Raw genomic sequence first — 25,008 nt, 5'->3', positions numbered from 1 at the left:
AATAGGCAGACCAGGCTCCTCCACCTTCCCTCCCCTCCACTGAGAAATAGGCAGACCAGGCTCCTCCACCTTCCCTCCCTTCCACTGAGAAATAGGCAGACCAGGCTCCTCCACCTTCCCTCCCCTCCACTGAGAAACAGGCAGACTAGGCTCCAAGAGGGCTCCTCCCTCCAGCCCCCACTGTGCCCCAGGGAGACCCTCAGAGGAAGAGACCCTCAGGGAGGAGGCCCAGCCCTCCCATCCTGCAGGAGGGAAGGCCGAGGTGGAAGGGCCAATCCTGCCTGCTTCTACCACTGCCCCTATAGGAGCACTCACCTGGGGGTGGGGGTGGGGCGCACACAACTTCTTTCTGCCCTCTGAGGGGACTGTCACCACTGTCTTCTCTTTATGGCTTACGGTGGGGGAGGGATGGGGGGAAAGCAGGGCTCAGAGGGGTCGAGCCCCCAGTCTTCTAACACAGCAAGTTAGAAGAGCCAGGATTGGAATCCAAGCTGGAGAGACTTCCATGACCATGAGCCTAGTCACCCTACCAGCCTACGCCAGCATCCCTGTCCTGGGGCTGGTGCCAGCTGCAAGCTGTGAGTGACACACACGGCCCACCCTCCACCCCATCATGCTCTCTGGACATCCCAACCCCTACCCCTCCCAGGGACAGGGTGTGGAGACCCCAACCTCCCCCCTCCATCAGGAATGGACAGGCTGTTCCCCCCACCTCCTCCTAGTGCTCCTGAGCATGGCCAAGATCCAGGGATAAAGACAGCCCAAATTCATACTGGGTGGCAGCCCAAGCAAGGAACTAGGGAGGACCCAGGGCCCCTCCAGGGCTGCCTCTCAACATTCACAGAATGTTCTCCACACTCAACACCCTCCCCCAACCCCTGCAGCCTCATAAAAACACAGGCCTTCCATTGACTGTAACTGACAAATTTATTGAAGTCTTGGAAAGAGCTGATCACCCGAGAATAAATAAAAGACACAGAACATACACAGAACCAGTAGGTAGCTCGAGATTTGGGTTTGCGGGAGTGACTTTGACTTACACACAGGCCAGCCTTTGTGTCTGGGGCACACACAGCTGCAGGTGTCTCCCAGAAACTTCTTCCCAAAGGATCTGATGGAGGAGGCAGGGCAGGCTCAGAGGAGCCCCGCCCTTCTCCAGTGGGGAGACTTCCCAGTCTGGGGCAGGCAGAGCCGGCTCCAGCAGGGAGGGCAGGCTGTTTGGCAACGGACATCTGTGGGTGCAGCCTGGACACCAAGGGCCTGGGGTGGACTGAGGAAGAGACCCTGAGGGGCTTAGAGAATTGAGCTTGGAGAGAAGGGACCCCAGGCATTTTTGCCTCCTCCACAGGGTACTCAAGAAGAATAGAAAGATCTAGAGACCTGGGGACTGGGGAAAGCTGCTCCCGGGGAAGGTGGGGCTGAAGGCAGGGAGGCCCCCCACAGTCTGGGGAGAGGAGGGGGGACAGGTGTGTCCCCGCCCCTGCGGCCTCCTGCCTGGACAGGCAAGGCCAATCTGTGACCTAAAGAGGGAGCCTCGGGGTGACGGCTCCGAGACATACGGAGCCTGGGAAGTGAAAGTACGATTATGATGATTTCTCAGTTTTAGAGATGAAAGTGTTTTTTCAGCCCTCAGGCTATGCTGGGCTGGGCTGGGCCTCAGCAAGGTGACATTTCATGTCTAGAAACAGCAGCAAGTGCTCAGTTAATTGATCAATAAAGGGGAGAAATTTGCTTACAAAAAAGGCCGGCTTGCTGGGCCGCCACCTGGCGGGCCAGCCCTGTGTCAGAGGAGGGGCCAGGTAGGTCCCTCAGCCCCCAGGGAGGGAGCTGTGTGGTCAGCAGTGGGAGGCTCCGAAGGCACCAGCCCTCCCTTGACGCCCTGGCCCCACTTCCTCGCAACCCCCAGCATCCCCGAGCCGCCCACCCAGGGGCAGCTCCCTCGTGTCCGGTGCTGGGTGGAGCTGGGCCTGGGTCAGAACTGAGCGTGGTCCACCTCGTCCAGCCAGGAGGCGGGGCTGGCAGGGAAGTCAGGGTAACCCCCGCTGCTCCCCGTGGATAGGTCGGAACTGGGTCCGTTCCCTGCCAGCACCCTCATGGGTGGAGGCCCGCCGGGGGCTCCCGAGGGCACAAGGCCCAAGCTGGTGTCTGGGTACACCAGGCTGGAGAGGAGGGGCTGGGGGCCAGGGAGGTTCTGCGGGGCGGCGGGGGATGGGGGGACACCGTAGGGGCTGCCGGGACGCAGCTCTCGGTACTGCTCTGGGCCTGCCAGGCCTCCATGCTCTAGTGCGAAGTTGCCCAGGGCTCCCGAGGGCCGGCCCAAGACCGGTGTGGGTTCCCCCAGGCTCCCGTAGAGGCCGTTGGCCGCGCCCATTTCCGCCAAAGAAGGCTCATCTGCAACAGAAGCAGAGGCTCAGTCAGCGTCTGCCCTCCACCTTGAGTCCCATCCTGCAAGCAGAAGCACCCCTGGGCCGAAGCAGGAGTGACTGCCCCACGCCACATGACAGGTCAGCACATGTCCCTTCTGCTCTTGGAAGGCGTGGCTGCCCCTGCCGCTCCACTGCCCTCACCCCTGAGTCAGCCCAGGTGTCTCAGGCCTGGTGGGATCAGTCAGGAACAGCCCAGCATGGGCCCAGGCTTTCAGGACCAGCCCCACAGCAGCCTAGGGAGGGGGCACAGATACCACCACACACGTTTTGCAGACAAGGAAATTTAGTTCCAGAGAGGCTGAGTGAGTAGCCCAGGTCACAAGGCGGCCCAGAAGAGAGTGTCTTGCCCACACTCTGAGGATGGGCATCAATGGATGGGGACGCAGCATCCCCGGTGCTGGAGAATGAGATAAATAATCCGGGCCCCACAGAAGGGTATGGAACCTTCTCTCCCTGACCCCAGGTAGCCCCTTCACGGCCCTCCTCAACTCCAAGCAGCTGGGACTTTGACTCAGTCTCTCCCAAAATGCGCTGCCCATTCTCCTAAAAATCACTGCAAGGGCTAGGAGCCAGAGAGACGGTTTGGACACGCCCACCACCTCACCAGAGAAAGCCCAGTAGGGGCCCAGCTTGGGGACAGGTCGGGCCACAGGGATTGTGTCCCAACCAGGGGAAAAGCAGTGGTCCGGAGTGGCCAGCCAGGGCGGGGAGGGTGCTGGGGATCAGATTCTTAAGTGAAATGTTGTTGAAAGTACAACTTACGGAGCCCCCTAATCCCATGGGAAATTCAGATCCGCAGGCCCCCTGCGACCCCGCTGAGGCGCGCGCATCCCTCCCCGAGCTCTGCGATGCCCCCGCCTACCGGGGAAGGAGACCTCGGCGTCGCTGTCCTGCCCCTCCTGAACGCTGTCCTTATCCGACTTGGAGCCGCCGCGAGAGCGCTTCATGTTGCGGAAATACTGTCCCCAGCGCTGCCGGCCGGCGTCCTTCTTCAGCCGCTTCTCCTTGGCCCGGCGGTTCTGGAACCAAACCTGGGGGCGGGGCGGGGTGAGCGGCCGCCCGGCTCTGCGGGGGTCCCCAAGGCCGCGGGCAGGAGGGGAGCGGGGGCGAGCGCTGACCTGCACCACGCGCATGTCCAGGCCCGTCTCGACGAGAGCTGCTCGCGCACGTGGCGCGCCGGCTTGGGCGAGGTGTTGTAGGCGCTCTTCAGCGTCTCCAGCTGCTTGGCGGTGATGGTCGTGCGCGGCCGCTTGGCCGTGGCCTCGGCCTCTGCGCGGCGGGCGAGCGGTGAGACGCGGCGGCCCCTCCGGCCCCAGCCGGACCCCCAGCGCTCCCCACCCTGGCTGGCGCAGGGACATCGGGGCCCCAGGTGCCCACTCCCAGCGCCCCCCCACGAGCTTCTGAGAACGCGCGGGCGCTGGGAGCGATTGGCGAAAACCGGCGGCACCCAGGCCGGGGTGGAGGGGGCGCCGGCGGAGGGCGGGTTCTGCTGCAGGGGGTGGGGGCGGCGTCTTCCCTAAAATCACACCACCCTCCGTGGCGCCCCGGCCTTCAGCCTTGGCCACCCTCCTCCAAGTACCCTGCTTTCCCCGCGGGATCCCCTTTATTCTAAGGGTGTGGGTATGGCCCAGTCTTCGCGGCCAAGAATTTGGGGCAATCATTCCGACCAGGGGTGAAAAGTCGCACACTTTGGACCGAAGCAGTTCGGAGCGCCGGTCTGTCCCTGACTCTGCCGCTCCGGGTCTTGGCTTCCTTCTGCCCGCACCGCCCTAGCCCAGGCCCCCTTAGTGAGCGCTTGGGGTGAGCATTTCCCCGGAAGCCCCCCCGGACCTGGCCTCAGCCCCATTTTTTCAGACCAGAAAAGGTGGGAGCGTCGTCCCCTCGGCTGACCTCGCTGCTTGGCAGTTTCGTAGTCCGCCTTACACACGAGCCGGCTGTCCTCCATGAGGTAGAACTCGTCACCCGTGGCCAGCTGCCGCTTGCACACGACGCAGGCAAAGCAGTGCAGGTGGTACACGAAGTCCTGGGCGCGGCGCACCACCTGCGTGGGCGGGATGCCCAGCTGGCACGCGGCGCACTTGGTCCCGAAGCGCCTGCAGGACGCATAGGGCCCGGCTCAGCGCGGCAGGGCGAGGCTCATTTCGCCCCGAGCGGGTCAGAGAGCAGGAAGCGGGTGATTGGGGAGGCGGCCCCGGAGGAAGGGTCTGTCTGGCCCTGCAGGTTGGTCGTCAGCCTGGCCTCTGGGGCAGAGCTGCCCACTCCCACTGAGAAGGGAACCTCAACCTCAGGAAGACCTCGGGGAGCCCGGCCGCCACTGCCTGCAGGACCCATGCTGGATCTGGGAAGGTGAATCCGGAGGGAGAGGACCCATCTGGGGCCGGTCCCTCACACCCCACAGCTGAAGCCATGAAGGCCACTGGGCCGGAGCCCCTGGGTCCCGATCATTAGGGATAAAAACACCACCAATTTCAGAGGGACTAAGTCCGATAAAATTCTACAAACTTGGGCGTATCTTCTCTAATGACTGCTTCTGTGATTTAGGAAATAAATTGTTTTTTCCAAATAATACTTGCTGATGTCCCAGCCAGGCCCAGCCACCCAGGGAGCACCCATGGAGAGGACCCATCCTTAGTTTGGCCAGGCCGCAGGGTGCCCTGCCTGGGTGACAGGAGGGGGCCGGGATTGTGAGAGACGCGGGCTCCGGGGGCCTGGCCTCAGTGATTGTGAGGCGAGGAGTCCCTGGGGCAGGCGTGCCCTCTGCTCCTACACTGAGGACCTGGGGTGGCAGGACTCTAGGCCGCCTTTCCCTGGGATGGGCGTGCTCTCTGCTCCCACAGTGAGGCGAGGCTTCGGGACTCACTTGAAAAAGTCATCCTTGCAGTAAACACTCTCCCCTCGGCTGAAGCAGCGCTCGGCCAGTGGCGTGTGGCAGTCACTGCATTTGAGGCACTTGCTGTGCCAGTGGCGGTCCAGAGCCTTGAGGATGAATCGGTCCAGGATGTGCTGGTCACAGCCGGCGCACAGTGGAATCTCTGTGGGCACGAGGAAGCTCTGGGTCACCTCCTAGACCAGGAGGCAGTGAGGCCACCTTCCCACCCCAACGCGAGTCAGCCTCCCCTCCAGCCCGCAGGACTCAGGGCTGCTGAGGGGCTCTCCTTTCCCTGCAGGCCCTCTTCCCCAGCCAGCTTAAGTGGCCCCGCAAGTTCCGGGAGTGCAGAGGCATCTCATCCTATGGCAGGAACTAAGGGGAAACTGGCATCGGTCTAAAAATGTGTGTGTGTGAGCAGGAAAGCGTCCCAAGCCATTTCACGAAGCTGAATACTCAATTACAAAATGTCAGTGCCAAGAAGGGTGCATGTGGAGCTCAAATGAAAACCCTACCCCAGGTCTGCTGTCTGAAGCAAGGCAGGAAACATAGGGAAATGGGTCTTCACCATCACCCGCAGCTGGGGCACCCCACTGGGGTCTGCTTCATATTAAGCGTCATGACCACTCTTTCTAGGGACTCCTCGAAAATGTAGCTGCCGCGCCTGGTGGCCCTGTCTGCAGGCCTCTGGGGTAAGTATCAATGCCTTTCTTATCATTGAGCGGCCGCAGAAGTACTTATGAGTGGACTGGACAAGCTGATCCACTGCCTTCGTGTCAGGCATGGGTGCCCCCAGCACCATCAGAGTTACTCAAACGTTCGGCTTCCCGCTGCTTCTGCCCCCCACACTCCACTTCGGGACTGCAGGCCCCCTGGAGGAACCACGCTGGGGAGGTCCAAGGGTGCCCTGTGGGAGCCTGGAGTCTGTGAGTGGCTTTTCCAGGTGTCAAGGGCTGAGGACTCCCTCTTCACTTAGAAAAAGTCTCTGGAAGATGAGAGTGCCCGCTGAAGGGACCGGGACCTACTGCCATATTGCACCCGCCTCTCTGGCTGTGGACCCCGCCGGCTCCAGCTCGTCTCCCAGTGGTTGAGAGACACGGGGAAGGTGCTCCCTCGGCCTCTGGCGGAAAAAACTGGGCTCCGCCTCCCCCCGCAGTGGCGGGAAACCGGCAATGAATGCGCCCCGCATCCGGCAAAACCGCAGCTCCAGGTGCGTAACATGGAGGACCCGCTGCGTGATCGTCCCCATCGCGGGCAGCGATCGCAGGGCGGCTAGGACCCGGCATAGAGCGGGGCAGCCCGACAGGCCCACACAGCGCGTATTCAGCACCGCGGACCGGACAGCGCCTCGGCCGCAACGCGCCGCCGGAGCCCGCGTCGGGCAAAAGCCGCCCCAGCCCACCCCGCGCCGCGTCCGCGACCCCAGTCTTACGCTGCATGGCGACTCCAGCCCCGGCGGGGTCTCCTGCGGCCAGGGATGGCGGGGTCGGCGGAGCCTGGACGCCAGCCTGCCGGCTCCGGCTAGCTCTCCGGAGCGCAGGGCGCGCAGCCCTCCTCCCTCCCTCCCTCTCTCCGCCTTCCAGCCCCCGCGGTCAACCCCTCCCAGGAACCGTCGAAAATAAATAAATAAATAAATAAATAACTAGGGAACCGCGAGCCCCCACAACCTGGATGCAACCCCCTCTTCCCGCCGGTCGGTCCCTCCCACTCCCCACTGGCTCAGGGGCCTCCTTCCCCATCCTGCGGCTCCAGCTGGCCCAGGAGTGGAAGAGAACTGCCCAGGTTCTCTAAGAACCAAAGTGCTGGGAGCTAGAGTATTTCCAGCAGGAAACTGAGGGCCTCGGAGAAGCGAGGCTTTTTCCTACAGACGGGCCCTGATCCGGGATAAACCAAGCAGGTGTCTGTGGGCGCAGACGCTGAAAACTGACTTCGGGGAGACCGATGGTCGGAGTTCAGCCCGACCTTGGCCCCTGCATCTGACTCTGTTCCGCTGGAACGTGGAAACAGTCCAGGTGGGGCGGCCCTCTTGGGGACCCTCGGGTCCCGTGGTCACCGCCCTACCACTGCTCACTGCGCCTCGTCAAGTCCAGGGGGCCGGCTCAGGGCTGCAGAGGTCTCCTAAGCCCACCCTGGACCCCCGAGAGCTCCCTGGCCTGAGCAGTGTGGTGCCACAACCTCACTCACTCCCTGACAACCCAGGCCAGGGGCCCCGAAACAAAATCAGGCTGAGGCGCCCAGGCGCGGACGTTACGGGGTCCTCGCACCCACTCCCGCCCAGGTCCTCTAGCACCTGCCAGCCTCTGCGGCCAGGCCCGGAACGGCCCGAGGATCTCCGGGTCTCCCCGGTGCAGCCGATCTGCCGGGGCACCCACCTCGGCGCAGGTCCGCCCTCCGCGCCAGCAGCGCTAGCAGCAGGTCGCCGCCCGCCGACTCCCGGGCTGGGCCCAGCTCCCCGCGCGCCTCCATGGGTCCCGCCGCCCGGCGTCGCCACTCTCCGGTCCCGAACTTTCTCGGGCCCGGCAACACCACCCCGCAGTGGTCCCGAACCGGCGTCCAAGCGACTCCCGGTGCTGCTGGGTGCTGCGCCCGCGGGCCGCCGTGGGGCCCGGAGCCTCTGGCCGAGCGGAGGGCGGAGCGGCCGGGGGGCGGGGCCGCGGTGCGGGGCGGGGCCGGGGGTCGCGAAGACCAGCCCCGGGTGACTGCGGACTCTGCGCGCCTTTGCGCCGGGACCTGCGGTGCCCAGAGGCCGCCCCGCGTGCCCGGCCCGAGGGCGGGCACCGGTAGGGGAGGGCTCAGGTCAGAGCTGCCCGCCAGCGTTCGTCCCGGCCCCGCAGCTTCCTGCGCAGGAGCGGGCCGAGGGCAGAGGCCTGGGCTGGAGTACACGCCAGGAGGGCTAAGGTTCCCGGGAGAGGGATCGAGAAGGCAGCCGGGTCCTCCCGCCGCTGAGGTTTGGCCTCGGGAGCCGCAGACGGTCGGCAGGAGCTCAACCCGAAACGCAGAAGGGGTGAGTGTGGCGCCGAAGGCTGCGTACGGGAACCGCAAGGTGCCTGACGATCCCAGATGCTAACGGGCTTCTGGGCTCCACCCCTGGAACTGCGGCCCCGGACTGGGCTCAGGGAGGAAGGGCAATCCTTGAGTGAGAACAGGCTGTGTCCTGGACACGCAGCCAAGACCTCGGGCGGTGGGGGGCTGAGCTGGGGAAGCCCCAGGTCACACCCTCCATTTCCAGCCCCCAGCCTCTGGCTCCATCGGAACAGGGTCCCTTACCTGGTATTCCAGCCCCTTGCCCCAGTCCACACAGGTGAGCTCTCCAGAACCCATGCTGTCCTTGCAGGCAGAGGGATGTACCCACCACTGCCCAGAGGGCCCTGGGCCAGCACCAGCCCTGGGCAGCCACCCGGGGAAGAGCACAGCAGTGGGCGGCCCTGGGCAGCACAGGACATGGTGAAGGCAGGGGGCCCTGGCAGCGCACAGAAACACCCAGGAAGGGTTGGGGGACCAGGGGCTGATGCCATCCTCCAGGTCCCTCTCCCTGTGGGTTTCACAGTAATACTCTGTCCACTCTGTCCATGGCTTCTGGACTGTGAGCTTTAAGGGCCCAGGCTCACAAGGATGGGCAAAAGAAACCACAGTCCCTCCTTCCCAGCTCCCAGCAGGTCCAATGTGTCCGTTTTGAGCAGTGGCCCATGCAGCCCTCTTTCTGCCCCTTCCCTTTGCACGGCACTTGTTACCCGAGAAGGGCCAGGGCAAGGACATGCGGGCGCAAAGCTGAGTGTGTGCGGGCTGTGCTGGGTGCAGGTGGCTGAGTGTCAGCTGCTGCTGAAGGGAGCAGGGGCTGTGTGTGGCTGGACGAGGGAAGGGGCCGCGGCAGGTCAAGGAGGCAGCCCACTCTGCTGGCATCTGGCCAGCCTTCCAACAATGCCTCCATTATTTCCCAGCGTCCGTGGTGATGGAATGGCCCTTGGAGAGGGTGGTTCAGGCGGGAGACCCAGCCTTGGGTCCTCTGCTGTGGGGTCCAGAGGCCTGGGCAGGCCTGTTTGCGAGAGCTGAGGGGCACTGGTCACCGGGAGAACTTGGCACCCCTTGCTCAGCCCCATCGCCCCCCAGATGCGCCTGCGATGCCCCTTTTTCTCTGGTGGCCTCCACTCCAACTGCTGTCCCTCACTCTTGCAGGCCAGCGTCAGGCCCTCCCCGCCACCCTGGGATCTGGAAACTCACTCTCTGCACTGTTCCCATCTCTGTGTCCCGCCTACAGAGCGGCGGGACTTTCTTTGCCTGGCCGCTGGCCCTGCACGCACCCACTTCCTCGCGCCTCTGCCAGTTTCTGTCCTCGTTGTCCTGCTGGGGCTTACCCCGAGTCCCGCCCAAGGTGCAGACGGCGGCGGCCCCAGGCCTCTCTCGGTCGCGCTCGAGCGCCGTTTCCAGCAGCATCGTGGCCACCAGGCCGAGTGGCGCGAGCCGCGCTCCTCGAAGGTCGGCGTCCCCTGGAGGGCTCGGGACTCCCAAGTCCCGCCGCGTCGTGCTGAGCAGGGAGCCCGGGAGCCACTGGGCCGGGCGCTGTCCGCGGTGCTGAAGGAGGCGCCAGTTGCCCGCCCCTCCCGCGCGCCCGCCCACCTCCCGGGGCCCCTCTCGCCGCCCCGGTCCCCACCCCCGCCTCTGTCCCCCTCCCTGGTGCTCGGGCGGGCGGGGTCGGGCGCGCCTCCCTCCCTGGCTGGGTTGGGCCGCTCTCGGGGCAGCCCCCGCCCTCGCCCCCCTGAGACCCAGGGTGGCCGCGCCCGCTCCTCCCTAAGCTCCAGGCCCCGCTGAGGCGCTGGGATTCGCCGAGATTCGCAGCAAACGGGTCGTCCAGCCGCGGGGCAGGAGGCTGCTGACCCTACCCTTCTGACGTGCAGCCTCTGGAAAGCAGTGCGCAGGCCGTGTCCCAGGGCAGCCCCTTGTCTGATCACCTCCAGCCCAGGGCTCACTGGGGCACTCTCCTGCAGGTGTTTTGCTGGTCCAGGAACTTTCCACTCTTAATCTCCTTGAACTCAACCTCCAACTTCTGGGAGGAGCTCAGCCCGCAGCCCTCAGGCTGCCAGGAGGAGGGGCACCTACAGCCCCGCCTAACAAAAGCACTGCTCACGACTGAAGACCTTGGGCATAGGCAGGGCCTGAAGGAATTGCCCAGCACACACCCAGGCTGGTGTCTGCTTCGTGCCTGCCGAGGGACTGAGTTCCTGCCAGCCTCTGCACAGCCTGGCACAGGACTCCTCCAAAGCCACAGAGCAGACTGTTGGAGACCACTGCCCTGCCCCCACCGGCACAACAAAAGTGGGGGTTGGGCAGAAGAAAACAAGGGGTCAAGGGCACCCCACAGAGCACCACAAACTCAGCCTTAGCGGGACACTCAAACCCAGGAAGCAGAGGGGTGGCCGCTGACACAGGCTAAGTTCCTCTGAGGCGCCCTCAGGCTGGGCTGCCGCGCATGCACTTTGAAGTGTGTATTTACATGCATCTCAGCTGCCCTTTAAATCTGTGTAAAATCAAGGGTCTTGTCCTGTGACAGTCTCCCCCAGATCAGCTCCAGGGAGATGATCTATCACTGATTTCCATCTTTCACTTTCCATCTGACCCTTGGGCTGTCTCCTTGGACAGAAGAAATTGTAGGATTCCAGATGTCCAGTCCGTGAACAGAAAGAGGATCCGTTCCGCACCCACCGCCTCTACCACAACTCCCATTGGTAGAGCTGGTTCACACTTCAAAAGAATCACCATTTTTTCAAATCTCAGATTTCTTTATTAAAATGTGCACCTCATAGCTTACTTAAATACAAAATGTTCGCTTTCCTTGCAGGTAAGAAATTTCACTGACATTTCCATGTCGGTTTGCTTCTTTTTAATACAAATCCTTCCATTGAAAATAAATAAGCATTTAAATTACTGAACTATTATTATATTCATTAGTCTCAATACCTCTTAAAATACCTAAAACTTTAGAAAATAGACTCTAAACGTTGCCTAAAGGCGGCATCCAGCTCTGAACAGGCCACACGAGGTGTTTGGGCACGGCATTACAACCCGAGGCCACCTCCACGATGGCCCACCCCCACCACTGATGCTCTGCTGAAAATCCTGCCCCTCAGCAGGACGCAAGCTTGTCCCCCAAATAGTGGTGACCTCGAACTGCAATACGATGATGAAACCTGCAGCCAACACTGCCCTCCACAAGGGTTTCTGGAAAGGCTGAAGCTGGAGACGTTACGGTAAACCACAACACCATCCCAGGTCACCCCAGGCCACCCCAGCTGAATATATTCAACACTAGCCAAGAGGCAAAAGTTTAGTTAAGGGTTCAAAGGCAAATACACTGAAACCCATGTGTAAACCTGCCTGGTTTTCAAACTGAAAGAGAAACACTCTGGTTTCTTCAATAACCCAGGCCTGCACTGGATGAAGCAATGAAGGCAAGGTCACGGCTGCTAAAGCACAGAGGGATTCAAAAGTGTGAAACCAGAAGCAACTCTCGAGTGAGAGACGTGAAGCAGGAGGCCGAGGCAGCAGACACCTCTCCCACCACACACCTCTCCCACCAGGCACCTCTGCCACCAGCTGCAGGGCCCTGGGCAGCGTTCTCAGCACAGCCATTCTGTGACAGTTGTTGAAGGAATCAGCTGTTGACTTTTTTTCTTAAGCGGCACCAGTCACATCCATATTACAGGGGTCTTATGAATACATCCATGTGATCAACTCGTTAGTACACACAGGAGTACACAACATAAAGTAGGCAAAGCGGAAAAAATACTTACAACTGTCAAAGTCTCTCTCTCTCACACACACACACGGGCACACAAATACATGAGTCTATTTTAGCCGAATCAGATTTTGCCTGTGAGACACACCAACAGCCACAAAGAATCTCAATATAAATGTTCCCAGAAATAGTGTATTTGTTTAAATCTTCAGAGGCAATTGACCACTACATGTTTTGGGTTTAAAAACAATGTTTAAAATTATGAAATGGTAAAGGAAATCATGACCAAAGCTTGGGAGATCAGGGCCTGTGTGGAGACCCTTCCCAAAACAGCTTCAGGCAAAGAAGCCTGGTGGTGCAGGCCCCTGCCACCTCCGCCCCTCCACGGGCCCAGAGTGAGATGCTTGAGTGTGCGGCAGGCGCCTCTGGTGCTGGGTGACGAGCAGACAACACAGGGGGCTTTAGAAGTCTCCCTGGGGCCTGTGCTCCCAAGGGCAGCCCGCTCTCCTCCCCACCCCCCAACAGAGGGGCCTCTGCTCTGAGCACTGCCCACTGATCCCAGAGCTGCCCTCCAGGGACCAGCGGCCAAATGGCCCCCATTTGCCTGCCTCTCTCTTGTCACCAGATAGACAAAGGCGCTGCCTCTGAGGGTTAAATGAGCCACCATCCTTCCAACCCCCAAGTCCACTGCCCAAGGCCTCGGGGGGTTATTTTCTGAAATGCAGCAGAGCCACCGAATTCCGTGGCTCCTCCCCTGTTGAATTCCCCACATCTGGCGTGAAACACCGAGAGCCCTCAGGAGCCTGCCCTAGGGAAGCAGCCACAAGCACAGGATAGTCCCTGGAGCTCTGCCCTGTCCCCGCCTGACTAAAGGAAAACACTTGGCAGCCTGGGGCAGGGGACATGGGGGAAGCAGAGGGGGACGAGGGGAGTGGAGGGTGCAGGGGGGGTGAGAGGAGTGGAGGGTGCTGGGGGGGAGCCAGGAGCCATGGGGGGTATAGGCGAGGTTCTTCCCCAAATACAAAAAGAAGGCCTTGCAGGATGAGGCAGAGTCGAGGAAACGAGATGAAAGTGTGTGGGGAACACTATTTGGCCTGGACTCCCCACCCTCTTTTTTAGATCTAGAAGAGTAAAAATACCGAAGTCTTTTTGCTGTAGGACCTGCAAAAGGAGCATGAACAGACTTGAGAATTCCAGGAATGCAAACATCCCCACAAAATTACCCCGTGTTCTTCCCTTGTTAGAAGAGCGTTTGTAAAACCAGGACTTGGAAGCCAAAAGATGCCATCCGACGTGAAAGCAGGCCCACATGTTTATAAAATCCCTGATCATAAATGTTAAAGCTGCAGGTGGCACAGGGCAGGGCTGCCTCCGAGGGAGCTTCCGCCATGGCTGGCAGCGACCGGGCACTCACACGGCCGGGTGGTGGTGCTTGACCTTCCACCGCCTGGACCTCACCCGGAAGAAGAAGTACATCACCATGAGGAACAGGGACGAGGCCACGTACAGCACGACACAGAGACTCATGTCCAGGCTGGAGAAGTCAACCCCGAGGAAGGGTGCAGCGCCCCCTACCTCCTTGTGGGCCCCGGGCCCATCCAGATTCTGGAGTTTCACGTCCAAGCTGTGGTGCAAGCTGTCTGGAAGGGCAGGCCTGGGGCCCAGGGCACTGGGTGGACGGACGCTCTGGGCGTCTCGGTCTCCATGGGGCATCTCTGGGGGGGTGAGTCTTTTCTCCTCTTCCTCACCCCTGGCCAGGGTTCCTCCTTCACCGGAATCCGCCTGGTCTGCAGAATACGTGTCTAAGAGGTTGTCACGGTTGTAGTGCTGCTTCAGGAATGTAAGCACGTGGCCTTCATCCCAGCTGGCCAGGCCCTTAATTTCCTCATGGCAGGCTGGGCAGAGGTCCGGAGTGGGCCACTGAAGCTTTGGAAACCTGGGATCCTCACTCAGATGGCCTAGGAAGGAAAGGAAGCGGGAGAGCCCGAGGTAAGGGGGCTTTGTGGAGCCACGTGCAGCGTGAGGCAACTGGACTCCCACTCCCACCCACCACGGGCCTCCGCTGCCCCGGCCCAGGGTCCTGCCAGGCCTCCCTCCCTGCCCTTCCCACCACCCTTCCCTTGCAGTGCGGCCCAGGTAACATCCTGCTTCTGCAGCCCCTGCGCATGTGTTCCCCTCTGCCGGTTCCCATGCCTGCAAGTAAGGGGACGCTACACACTGAGCCTCCGCCACTTCCCAGACCGCACCTGTCCCAAACCACCCAGCACTCTGCTTCCAAAACGGAGCATGCAGCTCTCACCTCGAGGCCTTTGTCCACACAGTGCTGCCTGTGTGCCCCTCCCCTCACTGCTGCCCCTCTGCCCTTTCCTGAGGGTGCACCTGAGGACCACTCCCACAGTGCCCCGACCACCTGGGCTCTATGGACAGTGGGCCTCAGGTGCACCTTCGGGAAAGGGCAGAGGGGCAGCAGTGAGTTTCCACTGCACTTCAGATACAGTGGCCCTTTCCAGACTACAAATCCCTTCAAGATCTCCAAAACTCGTTTCCAAAGTGACACCTGCTCACTCCCGGGCCCAACAGGCATCCGTCATGCAGAAGCCGTGGCAGACGGCGCCTCCCAACTCTCGGAGCCCCTGCGAGCCGACTTGCTGACACCCGGCCACCCTCAGAGAGCTTCCAGAAGTGAATGTAAACGCAACCACATTTGTCTGGGGGACTTCACACGTGACTGAAATCAAGAGATGCCCTACTCGGGCCAGTCACTGACTGCCTATCCTGCTAACCGGTGCCAGGTGTTGCACACGAAGCCAGAGGGGACAAGCCCACAGCAGCGGCGCTTGGTCAGAAGCTGCCAGAGCCTCAAAGCACTGTGAAGTAAGGCGCAAGTCCTGGGCAGAAGACCCTGGGCAGATCTCCGAGGGGCCTCCCAGGAGCTTGGGTCTTGAAGCACAGGCTGGAGGTGGGACTGGGAATCTCGGGAAGGACAGTCACACTGGGCTGTAAGGCCCCTTTCTGCTGCAGCCTCATGACTAGAGTGGTGGGAGCACATGCAGGCTGGGGCCACAGGTAACAGCAGGGGCTCCAGGTCCAGGCAGGCCTGGTGAGGGTCCTGGTCCTACTGCCTCAGCGCCGATGGCTCAGGGAAAGCACACGGAGCTCTGTGGGCGGCGGCGATGCAGAAGCTGCCAGAGTGGAGAGGCAGAGGAGCTGCGCTGATCGAGGGAACAAATCCCACAGACACGCGGTGCCTTCGCCACATGACCCCGGCCCCGGCAGTCAGGCTCAGGCCAAAGAAAAACCAATTTCTTTAGTGCTTCAGCTGTAATATGTTTTTCTAATACAGTGGATTAAATAAAAACCAATAGTTTAGTGGCATTTTCTATTCATCTCTATTAAGATTTATTTCTCAGTGGAATTATTTTTAAGCCTAATTTTAATCTGCCACTGATTTAGGAACAGTTTGAAGTACTTGACTCTGAGAAAACACATGTGCTCTATTTAATTATTTTTTTTTTAACAAAACCACTTTGAGAAGTTTGGTTTACGTTTGGACAACAAATTCTCATACTACTAAAATTCCTCATCAAAAATTAATCACGTTCCAAGCTTTCCAGAGTCAAAAACATCCTCAGAGTCTAACGGGCACCAGTGGGCACTGACGGGGGCAGAAAGAGCCACACCCATTTCCACGAGGGTCCAAGAGCCCCCCGAGTGAGAGAACCATCTAGAAAGCCAGGGACAGAAGCAGCCTGGGAAAGGCTGCGGTTCTGACAGCTCCCAGCCACCCACGTCCTGATCCCATCAGCACAGTGGGTGGCACGAGGCCGCAAAGCTTAGGGACAAGCCCCACCGCAGCCGTGCCATCCGTGCTGTCCCAGGACCAGGGCCTCCCTCCGCCCGTGCTGAGCCCCCCACGCCCAGGGGCTTCTCACCTGCCAGGCGGCCGTTCACCACATTATGCTTCTTCCAAAGCCAGAGGATGGCTTGGTCTGGGGTTTTCACCGAGTCCATGGATTCTTTAGCCATTTCCTCAAAGTGCTCACCACATTCCTTACACCCAAAGAAGGTGTGAATGTACCTCCTCATCGTCTGCAGCACAGCCTGGGGGTCGTCTTCAAAGCCTGCAGGGGAAGAAACACCGCTGACAATGGCAGGTGCTGACAATGGCAGGTGCGTGGGGATCACTCCACGCCTGTCCAGACAGCCCTGGGGGAAACTGCTCCTGACCTGTCGGGAAGCCACCTCATGTCTCCCCGGGGCCTCAGGCTGTGGGCACAGACCAGGACTCAGCACCTGCCCACGGGTGCTGCAGTGTCTGGAGACACGATGACCATGGACAGCCCAGAGGGTGGACGTGCCAGGATGAGCCACAGACTTGGCTGCCAGAGCCCCCAGGAGCCTTTCCAGGAGCTCCTCGCACCTCCCACCAGGCTTCCGGCCGTCTGTGCCAGAACGCCCACAGTGCCAAGCAATGGTTCTTCCCCAGGATTTGCCAGCTGGGTGCAGTCTCTCTTGCCCTACAAGTAACTCCCAGAGGCTGGTGCCAAGGCAATGACGCTGCTCATTCTAAATCTGCGGCTGTCGTGTTTGAAAGCCCTGCAGGACACCAGCCCAAGTGGGGACACGGCCTTAGGAAGTGACTCTAGGCTGCTGCCAGCCACGGGCGTGAGGATGTGGAGTGGGTGGGCAGGCACAGGGACGGGTGTACCCACAAGCCAGAGTCTGTGCCACCAAACGTAAAAACAGCCGTGGACAGGCCGGGGTGCCTGCGCAGATGCTGTGAATGAACGCGCGTCTCAGGAAAGCAAAGCCCTGCCCGCAGGCGGCAGGAAGTGGCCAGCACCGCACCCAAGGGGAACCCCTAAGAAAACCGAGGGGGCAGCACGGGGCAGGGCTCGGCAGTCCCCGCTCAGACGACCGACACGGGAGCTTGAACGCACAGACAGGAGACCCATGAGATTAAAACAGATTACATGTCAGCATTAAAGAAAGACATGCTTTCGCGAATGAATCCGTCTTCATCGACAGCAGGCCCTGGGGGAGCTTCCCGCACAAGCGAAAGCCTGACGCTTGTTGTGGCTCCCTGCAAAGCACAGCTGCATGCAGGCCCCGATCTCAGCGTCCTGGTCGATCCTTAATCCCGACACTTCTTGTTTATTTCACCCAGAGAAGGTGAGAGTAGAGCAGACCACCTCCTCCTCAGCCGTGAGTGTGTCCACAGGCAGCTGGGCGGTGTCTCAGGCCGGCCCCGTGACCTGGCCCGTCTGCCCTGCTCTCCTGCTGGGAGGGGTCCACGGACATCTGCCTTGCACCTCCACGTAATCCCCCTCCCTCTTCCCCACATCACCGCAAGCATGGGGCCACCCTAATCTTTAAAGTGGACAAGAACCATAAACCTCTACCTGTGGGGGGATTAGAGGCCTTCGCAGGCATTTTACTAGATGGGGCTTAAACATACACTAAAGAGAAGAAAAACCTTCCAAGACTTAATCCTGTGGTCGCCACTGACCCAATTCTCTTGGCAGGAGGCTACTCCTGGAGGCTGCTTCCAATATGCTGATGGGAGGAAGGAGCGCTGAGGGTCTTGTCAGCGGTATGCTTTGCCATCACGCTGCTCTTACAATTCCACTACACTAGGCCCGGTGCTAGCATAGTTTACAATCAAATACCCTGGTCATTCAACTTTCTTCCCTCAGCCAACACTGTACCCACACTGCCTTCAAGGAGCCATTCCTCATGCCCACATGTGCCCGTGTGATGAGAGCAGATGGATAGGAGGACGGCGTGTCGGCTCAGGCCTGCGTGTGCCCGTGTGATCAGGGCAGATGGAAAGGGGGATGGCATGTCAGCTCATCTCACCAGAACTTTCCATGTGTAAACGTGAGGTTTCCTAACTCAGCCTCATGTTTCAGAAACAGTTATTTTATTTTATTTTTTTTGAGACAGTCTTGCTTTTGCCCAGGCTGGAGTGCAGTGGCATGATCTCGGCTCACTGCAACCTCCAGTGCTGGGATTACAGGTGTGAACCTTGTGCATGGCCCAGAATCAGGTTTACGTGGTCTGGCTGGGCATTGTTAGATCAGGCAGTGTGGATGCTCTGATTTCCATTTCTGTTTGGACAGCTCCCAGCGTTTCTCCCTGAAAACATACTACTCTTTTTTTCTGTATCATTATGAAAAGGATTTGAGGTTAAAACCCACCGTCTCCCCCAACCAGACCCTCAAGAAGCAGTAATCCAATGTCACCTTGAGGAGGGCCAACACAGTAGATTTTCAGATGGCCACTACAGTGCCCCCATCCCAGGACACTCTCTGGCAATGTGACTTTGCTGCTTCTCCCATTAACAGGTGGAATCTATTTCTCCCACCACGAATTTAGGCTGGATCAACAAGATATGGCAGAAGTGATACTATGTGACTCCACACTGAGGCCTCTCAGGGGGTCCTGCCTGAACCTGGTGCTACTTGGTGGGGAAACCACATTCAGGAGTACGAGGCATTCCAAGGTCCCCTGGACTGACCAGCTGCCACCAGATGAAGGCAGACACGCAGGTGAGCCCAAGCGGCAACTCACAGAAGAACCGCCTGGCCGAGCCCAGTCTAAATTGCTGACCCACAGCATGATAAGCAAACACAGTGGTGGCTGCTTTAAGCCCCAGCATTTTAGGTTAGTTTGTTCTGTGGTAAAAAAAATAACTGTAAAAGAATTTGAGAATTTTACTGGAAAGAGTATTGAACTGTGTGAGTCAAGACTCCACTTCGGCTTTAAAGTAAACATTAATGAACCTGAATCACTGCTTCAACTGAGAGGCACACACACAACAAAATTCAGAGGGAATAAAAAATCCAATACATACTCTAGTGTTCCGTAAAGGACAGAAAATTTCATTTTATCTATTTCCTAGTAATTGAAAATTATTAAATCCAACTTCAAAGTTTTATAGGTTTTAACCCCTTGTGGTGGGCAGCCTCCGTGACGGTCCCCAGAGATCATGCCACCTATACTCACCCCTCCTGTAATGTCCACCCTTTGCGAGTGGCCTGGGCCTGGTGACTGACTAATGAGCAGCATCTGACAGAGGTGACGGAGTGTCATCCTCGGATGGGCACCCTCTCACTGGCTCGCTGATGAGGCTTGCTGCTATGATATGCCCCACGGAGAGGCCCTAAGCGTGGTCTGCAGTCAACAGCCAGCATGGAGCTCAGGGCCTTAGGGAAGCCATGTGCAATGAGGTGTGCCCTGCTCTCTGCCCCGTGAGGGTGCTGGGAATCCACTCTCCCTAGGTGGGTCTCGGGTGACCCCCCAGGCCCCGCTGACACTCCGATTGCAGCCTGACCCATCCTGAAGAGGATCCAGATGAGGCCACACCTGACCCTCAGAAACTGTGAGCTCATCACCATGGGAAGTTCTGGCTGCTAAATTTCGGGGTGATTTGTTATGTAACAGCTGATAATGAAAACACCTCTCCAAATAGATTTCACTTATTCTGTCTTTTTAAAGCAAAAAACAGGGAGTTTACACTGCAGGAAAATTCCCAGCCAGCATTCCCTTTCTTCTCCATGGTTTATTTCCTGCACGTTAGCCACGCACATCCTTGTGAGTTCTGACAAGGGGAACTCGTGCCCCCGCAGCCACAGCCCTGGGTAAGCTGCCTGTGGGCGGAGTCTGAAGTGCGGTTCCCCTGCCTTGGTGCCCTGGAGACATGCTGCCTCACATACAGTAGTACGCACCTTTGCACACACCGCCCGGGTTAACGTGTTAGGCAGTCCATCGGCCCCTCCGGCCTGTACAGGGACAGCTTACCTGTGCCAACCAGGGCATCAGGGTGGGTTGAGGCTTCAACAGTCAAAGTGTGGAACAGTTTCCAGAGAGAACACGGGTAACCCCTCAACTCAGCTCGGCTTCCTTGACATCCAACCCACTTTATGTGATTAGTAAGGAATATTCCAGAAATCTGGGGAAAAAAAACAACAACCCAAAGAATAAAAGGTAATTGTTGAAATTAAAAACAGTCGACAGATACCTTCTTGACTGGGGGGGTGGTTAATGGGGGTGTGGTTTACTGAAGCTGTATCAACTGCACACACAAGATCTGTGCCTCCTACCGTACGCAAATTCAAATTCAATAAAATAAACGAGGAAATGGTCTCCTTTACTAAAGGAGCTCTCAGGCCACTCTGAAGAGAAGGGAGTGTTCTTCTGTACACTGATAAACCAGTAATGTTAAGCATAAAAAGTATTCACCTTTTCTTTTAAATTAGAATTAGTTGTAAGGACAGTATTAAGAAAAAAGGCAACTAACAACATAAAAAAGCTCAACCATCAAATAATTCTCGGCCAGAAGAAACAAAGTGCGTTCACTTTGGAGAAGCAATGAGGTGGCCATCGGAGCGGGTGACTGCTGGCCTGGAGGGCTGTGAGCCCCGGGCAGATTCCGTTCGGTTTGGTTTTCTGTCTCATCAACCTTTCCCTCCCTAAGGACTCCTGAGCCCAGGACGTGTGCTCGAGGGAGATGTCATACGTCACAGTCACGTGAGAGGGTGCGCCCACGACCTCGAGCTCAGAGTGGAGTCAAGGTGGAAGACAGACTCAGGCAAGAAGCCCAGCACCGTCTGCTTCTCAGCTGCAGCCAGCGAATGACAAAGCTGGCAAAGTCACAGCACGATAAGTGCACCTTATAGGATTCCCAAAAGACCTGCTGTGTGCCACTGACCACGCTGGCCATGGGGGCGTCGGACAAGCACATGGTGGGTTTACTGCCCGCGACTAAATGCTCTGGGGGCCACAGAGAAGCTGCTGATCTGGACTAAGGAGGGAACGGCAAGAGGGAGTGCCAGGACCTCTCTGGGTGCTGGTCCCCTGAGTGAAGACTGGCACCTGCTGGCAGCTGGTCTTGGGGAAAGCTCTGGCAGGACTGCCCACACTTACTGAATACATCATTTTTCGTTACATTGGCTTACTACAAACTTAAAAAGCCCAAGTACTGCATTGCTTGAGAAAACCCCATTTTGTCCAAAGGACAGGTGGGTCACAGTGCACTTTTGGTGAGCTGTCCTCAAACTGAAGCCCCAGCATGACGCTGCCAAGGCAGACACGAGGCTGTAGCCATGACGCTGTCATGGAGACAGTAAGTCACCGCTCCCCTTCCTCACAGCGGAGCCCGGGCCCTGAGCAGGGAGACGCACCAGCTAAGGGCGAGGGAAGGAGGGCACAGCGTGGCTGGCAAGGGTTCTGGGGCTCACCCGCATCTTGTTGTTGACCAGGTCGAGCACGGCGTTGTAGGGGATCCTGTCCAGGGGAAGGCTGGCTAGCCACTCCTGCAGCATCTCCAACAGCTTCCTGACTGGTGGTCGTCCAGGGAACAGCTGCACGAGGAAGGAGCCACTGGAGAGCGAGAGACCCAACCCGGGCCCGCCCCCACCGCCGGGCACAGCACCTCCGAGGACAAGTAACTCCATCTGTGGAGGGGCTGAACCTAGGACGGGGCCTCTCAGAACGCACGTTTCTCTGATGGGAGGCAGGAAACCTGAGGGGCTGTGGGGCAGGCGTCCAGCCAGCGCCTCTCCCCAGGACAGCCTGCGCCCATGGCCGTGCCTTTCTCCAGCCCATGCCTGCAGCTCACCCACCTGTGCCCACGGCCTCACTCCCTCCAGATGACAGGCAAGGTCACGGTGTGTGACTCATCATGGAACTGGCGGGGGCTTGCTGATTTATTTCTGCCTTCCTCACGAGGAGCTGTGCTGACCCCACCTGCCTGCCCGCTAGGCTTCCCCTCCGTCATCGCCGACTGTGTGAAGGGCGTGCGGCAGTGCACAGGCACCGGCAGCCGGGGCTAACTGCCTGTGGCCTCATGTGGGCCGTGAGGCTGGCTGACATCAACACAGCTTAGGGAGGCATCTCACTGAGAAGATCCCAGGGCTCTGTCTTTTTAGGGGGAACTCTGATCAGCTGCTGCACCACAAACCGAGCAAAACGCAGGCTGCCGAAAGAGCTCCGAAAACCCGAGTTGAAATCTCACAAGTGGCAATGCCAGACCAGAAATGCTGGCCACCAAAAGAGCTCCTCAAACCTGAGCTGAAGCTCATGGTGGCGATGCCAGACCAGAAACGCTGGCATCTTTAGCTCAGTCCAACATATTACTCTCCCACGCAGGTGAAAAAGTAAGATTAATTTACGAGTATCAAATTTATTTTGGACATCCAAGTAAACTTCAGAAAAATATTAAGAATAACTTACGGCCGGGCGCAGTGGCTCAGCCTGTAATCTCAGCACTTTGGGAGGCCGAGACGGGTGGATCACGAGGTCAGGAGATCGAAACCATCCTGGCTAAAATGGTGAAACCCCGTCTCTACTAAAAATACAAAAAAATTAGCCGGGCGTGGTGGCGGGCGCCTGTCATCCCAGCTACTTGGGAGGCTGAGGCAGGAGAACGGCGTGAACCCAAGAGGCGGAGCTTGCAGTGAGCCGAGATTGCGCCACCGCACTCCAGCCTGGGCGACTGAGCAAGACTCTGTCTCAAAAAAAAAAAAAGAAGAAAAAAAAAAGAATAACTTATTTATACCCTGGCCTAAGGAGTTACCTAGAGCACAAGTGTAAAAGCTCCAGGCCTAACTAGACTAAGGGGGAAGACAGAGAAGCAGGGAGAGGACAGCAGGTCTCCCTCGCGACAGCTGTGCGACTCCAGCGAATTAGCTGGCCGGTGGCCATCACCACTAAGAGCCACACTGTCCTCCACTAATATGATGGACAGATTAGCAGGACACTTTCTTAAAGGAAACGAGGCCAGCTAGAGATTTCTGAACTCTGGATGGCACCGTGGGGTAAGAACCTGCCGAGGCGGGGTTCGTGCATCCATCTGAGGTGCCTCTGGTCCTTCAAGGTTTCCTGTACTTTTCACAAATCACATTGTAAGTAAACTCTATCCAAAGTGCTGACTATAAATTATTCTATCACTAGCATCTTATTTTTGGCAAGAGAAATAGTTTAAGCCTAAGCCTCCTGGTCATTTAGACAGTAACAAGTAACTGAGCTCACGGAGTTACACCTGGCCACCTCCTTGGCTGGTCCTCTTCAGCCTGACCCTGGGCATGGCCAGGCCTGAGCTCTGTTGGGCTGCATCTCTGCCCGCTCCTGGCAACCCCCTCAGTGGTTTCAGACACCACATCTGTGCTTGTGATGGTGCTGAGTGTGAAGCCCCCAGGACCCCTCCCTGAACCCGGCTGGCAGAGCAGGTGCACACCCCACCTGGATCTGCACGGCCCCTGCCTTTCCCTCTCCCCCCGATCCCCTGTGCACCGCTCCTCTGAGAGCCAGCTGAGGTGTGTGCCTCCGTTCCCTCCTCCGTCTCCTCTCTAGGAAGCCAGAGCTGGGCTTTTCCAACAGGTGCTTGGCTCATGGCCCCGCCCCTCTCCACATCCACCGCCCCAGCCCCACTGCTGGGAACAGCATGGGACGCAGGAGGCACTCGGGAAACAGGTGGAATGAGTTGGGGCGCAGGCCTGAGCGGACAAAGCAAGGTGGAGAGCACCTCAGTGGAGACGGCGGAGGCCCCGCAGGGTCCGATGGCCCCCAGGGCCCACTCTGTGCAGGGCCAAATTCCCACACGCAGCCCAGACCAGAACCGTCCCAAACCTTAGCCAAGACAGTCACAAAGTCCTTGAGTGTCTTCAGCTCTGTTCCAGCCAGGGACTTGTGGGCTGCCAGCTCCACCCGCAGGAGGTAGTGTAGCCCTGATTCCAGGTCCGCCGTGTACAGCTTGGACCTACGACGGGATATGACTGAGTCAGAGAATGCCCAACCTTTCCCTCCGCAGCACCTCTCCCTGGCCTGGCTCCTCCCCACGGACTCCCGGGGCCCCCGGGAGGGCTCCTGAGCGGCCCTCCGCGGCTGGGGTGGGTTTCTGAGTGAGCCCGCCCAGCAAGCACGCAGCCTTCGGTCTACCCACGCTGTCTCCAGGGGGCTTCAGTTCAAAATGAATACTTGCTTGTCAAATTCTCTCCAAACCACGACTTCTGAATTTTCTTCTTCCTTTGGCTTTTCAGGCAAGGAAAGCGATTTTTTCCTCACATCCGGCAATGACTTCAGGTAAGAGGAAAAGAAGGCCCGCAGAGGCTTCCCGCTGTGAGAAAGGAGAGGGCAAAGGTGAGAAGAGCCTCCTTTATAAAATCCTGAAGCAGGAGCCCCCGGCATTCAGGAAAGCTCTGGGCCACCCCATCCATCCTTCAGGCATGTACTGGGGACTGGGGGTCAGTGGGGACAGCCGACACCCCGCCTGGGCCCTGGCTGAGCTTCCACCTGGGGATAAGAGGAGATACCAAATCCACAGATTAATAACCAGTTCCACTTGTCACAAGCACTATGACTCATTTATGTTTGTGGGGAACTTAAGGCGTTTTGTAAAGCTGAGTTGAGCATCTGCCAAGATCAGCTTTATTCTGACTGCGATTTCCGACATGCCTAAGAGCCTTCACCGACGCACCCACAAGCTGCCAGCCCTGAGTGGGGCATCTGGAAGTCGGGGCCTGAGGTGGACGTCAGCCCCTCCCTCAAGTCAGGCCCCTGAGCTCCCAGCGTGCCCGCCCTGTGTGGACAGGGTGGAGCTGAGCCCTGTGTGCCTGCCCTGTGTGGACAGGGTGGAGCTGAGCCCCGCGTGCCTGCCCTGTGTGGGCAGGGTGGAGCTGAGCCCCGCATGCCCTCCCTGTGTGGACAGGGTGGAGCTGAGCCCCCTGTGTGCCCGCTCTGTATGGACAGGGTGGAGCTGAGCCCCGTGTGCCCGCCCTGTGTGGACAGGGTGGAGCTGAGCCCCGTGTGCCCGCCCTGTGTGGACAGGGTGGGGCTGAGCCCTGCGTGCCCGCCCTGTGCGGACAAGGTGGAGCTGAGCCCCCTGTGTGCCCTCCCTGTGTGGACAGGGTGGGGCTGAGCCCCTTGTGCCCGCCCGGTGTGGACAGGGCAGAGCTGAGCCCCCTGCGTGCCTGCCCTGTGTGGAC

At 58.9% G+C, this 25,008-nt stretch overlaps 2 protein-coding genes across 2 annotated transcripts in view; both read right to left on the bottom strand.

The window, feature by feature from the left end:
* Positions 1-1,972: 1,972 nt before the first annotated feature.
* Positions 1,973-7,758, bottom strand: LHX3 (LIM homeobox 3). The gene is given in 7 exon segments (XM_033238778.1): positions 1,973-2,391; positions 3,289-3,457; positions 3,545-3,576; positions 3,579-3,695; positions 4,317-4,519; positions 5,287-5,458; positions 7,665-7,758. Coding segments are annotated over 7 exon segments (1,206 nt in total).
* Positions 7,759-11,045: 3,287 nt separating this feature from the next.
* QSOX2 (quiescin sulfhydryl oxidase 2) overlaps positions 11,046-25,008 on the bottom strand; it is a 41,647-nt gene continuing 27,684 nt past the window's right edge. Inside the window, exons 7-12 of the mRNA XM_033238575.1 lie at positions 24,006-24,140; positions 23,654-23,783; positions 21,265-21,387; positions 19,826-19,976; positions 15,955-16,143; positions 11,046-13,980 (exon numbers count right to left, since the gene is read on the bottom strand). Of these exons, the coding sequence (XP_033094466.1) occupies positions 13,433-13,980; positions 15,955-16,143; positions 19,826-19,976; positions 21,265-21,387; positions 23,654-23,783; positions 24,006-24,140 (1,276 nt within the window). The 3' untranslated portion in view covers positions 11,046-13,432. The remainder of the gene's footprint in view (positions 13,981-15,954; positions 16,144-19,825; positions 19,977-21,264; positions 21,388-23,653; positions 23,784-24,005; positions 24,141-25,008) is intronic.

This window comes from Trachypithecus francoisi, unplaced genomic scaffold (assembly GCF_009764315.1).
Source record: "Trachypithecus francoisi isolate TF-2019V2 unplaced genomic scaffold, Tfra_2.0 Lachesis_group16, whole genome shotgun sequence".
Classification (NCBI taxonomy): Eukaryota; Metazoa; Chordata; class Mammalia; order Primates; family Cercopithecidae; genus Trachypithecus; species Trachypithecus francoisi.
This window is presented reverse-complemented; position numbering and strand designations above follow the sequence as displayed.